The sequence below is a fragment of the Gavialis gangeticus genome, unplaced genomic scaffold, assembly GCF_001723915.1.
Source record: "Gavialis gangeticus isolate Ggan-Ray unplaced genomic scaffold, GavGan_comp1, whole genome shotgun sequence".
Taxonomy (NCBI): domain Eukaryota; kingdom Metazoa; phylum Chordata; order Crocodylia; family Gavialidae; genus Gavialis; species Gavialis gangeticus.
In genome coordinates this window covers 19,594,476-19,597,289 of record NW_017728995.1, presented here as the reverse complement: position 1 = coordinate 19,597,289, position 2,814 = coordinate 19,594,476, and the positions used below count along the sequence as shown (strand labels likewise).

Sequence of the window (2,814 nt, the reverse complement as noted above, 5' to 3'; positions counted from 1 at the left end):
AAAAAAAAAAAAAAAAAAAAAAAAAAAAAAAAATCACACTTCTGTTACATGAGATACCATACATTTTACTTCTAGGAGTAGGTTTCATCCCGACTGCCTCTGGCAACATATTTAACAGATCACTTAGGAGTACATAATGACTACACCAACAGATGATTCACATACTAACAAAGCAGACACTTAAGTCTGACATGATGGAAACTTGAAAATTATTTCCTGCTATGAAACTCAAGTTTTCCCAGTTGTTTTAATACAAAAAAAAGTCACATTGCTTTGGGAACTCAATGCATAGCCCACCATTAGAATAGAGATCTGCCTACATCTGCATCCCTAAAAACAGAGCAATGAAGTCGTCAAGTCTCTACTAGAACCAATAAGCAGCACTGCTAGTTGTCATTAACCATGAGAAGAAGAAAATTAAACTAAAACCATACATGTACAAAGCCCTTACAAACCAACCAAATCACCACTATCACATTGCTTTTTAACCTGAAGGCCACACTAACATAAAATATATCATATCAACGTGTTACCATTTAGAAGCAGAGCAACACTAGGCAGTCTCTGTACCGGTCGAATCAGGAGTTCAGCTAGAGTTTGACGACCACATTCAGGTTTAGCTTGGTTTATCTAAAAAAAAGTTAAAATAAAAAAATCCGTAAAACAAAAGTTTTAACAGCTGAGCAGCAAGGAATTTTCTTCTACTTGAGATAGCTAAAAGTACAGTTAAAATGGGTCAAAATTTGGTTCTTAAAACGTATTCCAGCAACACAGAACTAACTCAAACTAGAGTGTTAGGAAAATTATACTATTTTATCACTCAGCAAATCTGTGCCAAGGAGACAGTGGTAGAGGGAAATTGTAAATAAAAGTTAAGCAGCATGCATAAATGCATGAGCCATGCAACACTTCTGGGTATCCATTAGGCATCTTTACAAGGCTTATATATTTTTTAAGGAATATTAAAAAATTATCGTCAAAAACCTTTGTTACCCAGATTAAGATATTGCATGGCATATAAGTTATCTCTTCACTAGCAAATCTTAAAAAGAAGCCTTTTATATTCTCTCCCCAACCCCAAACCCTCTGTCATTTCTACAATCAAAAATATTACAGCCATCTGTATCTTCTGAAAGAGTCATTCAAGTACAATCTTATCCACCCTTACACAAAGGTGATGCCACCAGTTAAGACTGTCAGTTTGGCTATGCAATTCTTTGTCTCTTGGTTAACACAGAAACCAAATTTTGGGTAAGATTCAGGTCTATATGTATAAAGCTACCAGGGATCTAGGAACTTCTAGATAAGAGTTGGCCAACCCTAGCCAACACTATTATTTAGGTGCAAGTGAGAGAGAGTTAACGAGATCCTGACTTGATAGTACTGAAAAGGGATGCAAGATCCTTCAGTGAGTCTGACTTCTTGACATGTCACCCCCCCTCCCAACCATTTATGGAGTATACCATTTACCAGCATATCAGCTAGGAGCTCCATGCCTTCCACTAATTTTCTATACTTAAAGACAATTTTTATGCTCCCAGAACTCAACCACAGAGTTTTACTCAAGAATAGCAGATGCATTACTATTACTAACTTTAGTTAAATTAATTTAAAAGTAATTAAAAATAAATACCACCCATTTGTTCTTTAAAATCATCTTTAGTTATGCAACATTCACAATTCTGACTGAAAAGGGCTGTTGCAGGCAATTTCTAGTTTGGAGAGAATAGTGTCATGTTCTGGCATACAGGATTAGGGAAAAAGAGTTACAGCTCCACAGTGCTTCCCCTTCTTCCATCAAGCTCTGGATTTACTATATTGGGTGAATTGCTTAGATTAAAGGTTGAGCTTCAGCATTTTAACCAGGGATCTGGGTTTTCCATTTTCTGCTTGAAAAGAGAAAACACACAGGAAGCTGCAGACTTCCCCTTGCAGGCTGGCAGAGTTTCAGCCTCCAAGGGACTGCTTTTGGTGGGGGAGTAGAGGGAACAGAGCAAATCAGGCAGAAGGCACCACCTGCATATGTGTGTGCATGCACATATGCACATGGTAGCCAAGCAGTATTGAGAGCAGCTCCCACAGCTGCCCACAGGTAAGCCTATGCAGGGAAGTGGGGGGGAGCAGAGGCAACACATTGGAGGGCATAGGGGTGCACGTGCTCCCCCAGATTTTTGTGCCCACAGCAGGCATGAGGCTGCAGCCTGGCCAGACTGTGGGCAGGAGCTGCTTCCATGACCCAGGGGGTGGGACCCGATCCAGAAGGGCAGAGACAGGGGTGGGTGTGTGTACGCACATGCATGCATATATACACGCACATGCATGCATATAGCAGTGCTTCATTTCAGTCATTGAAAAACATTGGTGGGGGGTTAAACAGAAGAAAAACAGAATCCCTAATTATAAATCAAGATTGCTGAAGCTGATAGATTCATAGACGTTAGCGTCGGAAGGGACCTCAATAGATCATGAAGTCCGACCCCCTGCATAGGCAGGAAAGAGTGCTGGGTTCAAATGACCCCAGCCAGATGCCCCTCCAACTTCCTCTTGAAGACCCCCAGGGTAGGGGAGAGCACCACCTCCCTTGGGAGCCCATTCCAGATTTTGGCCACTAACTGTGAAGAAGTTCCTCTTAATGTCCAGTCTAAGTCTGCTCTCTGCTAGCTTATGGCCATTATTTCTTGCAACTCCCAGGGGCGCCTTGGTGAGCAGAGCCTCACCAATTCCCTTCTGCGCCCCCATGATGAATTTATAGGCAGCCACAAGGTCACCTCTCAACCTTCTCTTGCGGATGCTGAAGAGGTCCAGGTGCCATAG

The 2,814-nt window shown here is 41.5% G+C and overlaps 1 protein-coding gene across 4 annotated transcripts in view; it reads right to left on the bottom strand.

Annotated features, from left to right (window-relative positions):
- Positions 1-2,814, bottom strand: part of ECT2 (epithelial cell transforming 2) — an 80,127-nt gene that overhangs the window by 34,758 nt on the left and 42,555 nt on the right. For all 4 annotated transcript variants that reach the window (XM_019503310.1, XM_019503311.1, XM_019503313.1 and 1 more), the window contains one exon: positions 534-630. In XM_019503310.1, coding sequence (XP_019358855.1) covers positions 534-630 — 97 coding nt within the window. The remainder of the gene's footprint in view (positions 1-533; positions 631-2,814) is intronic.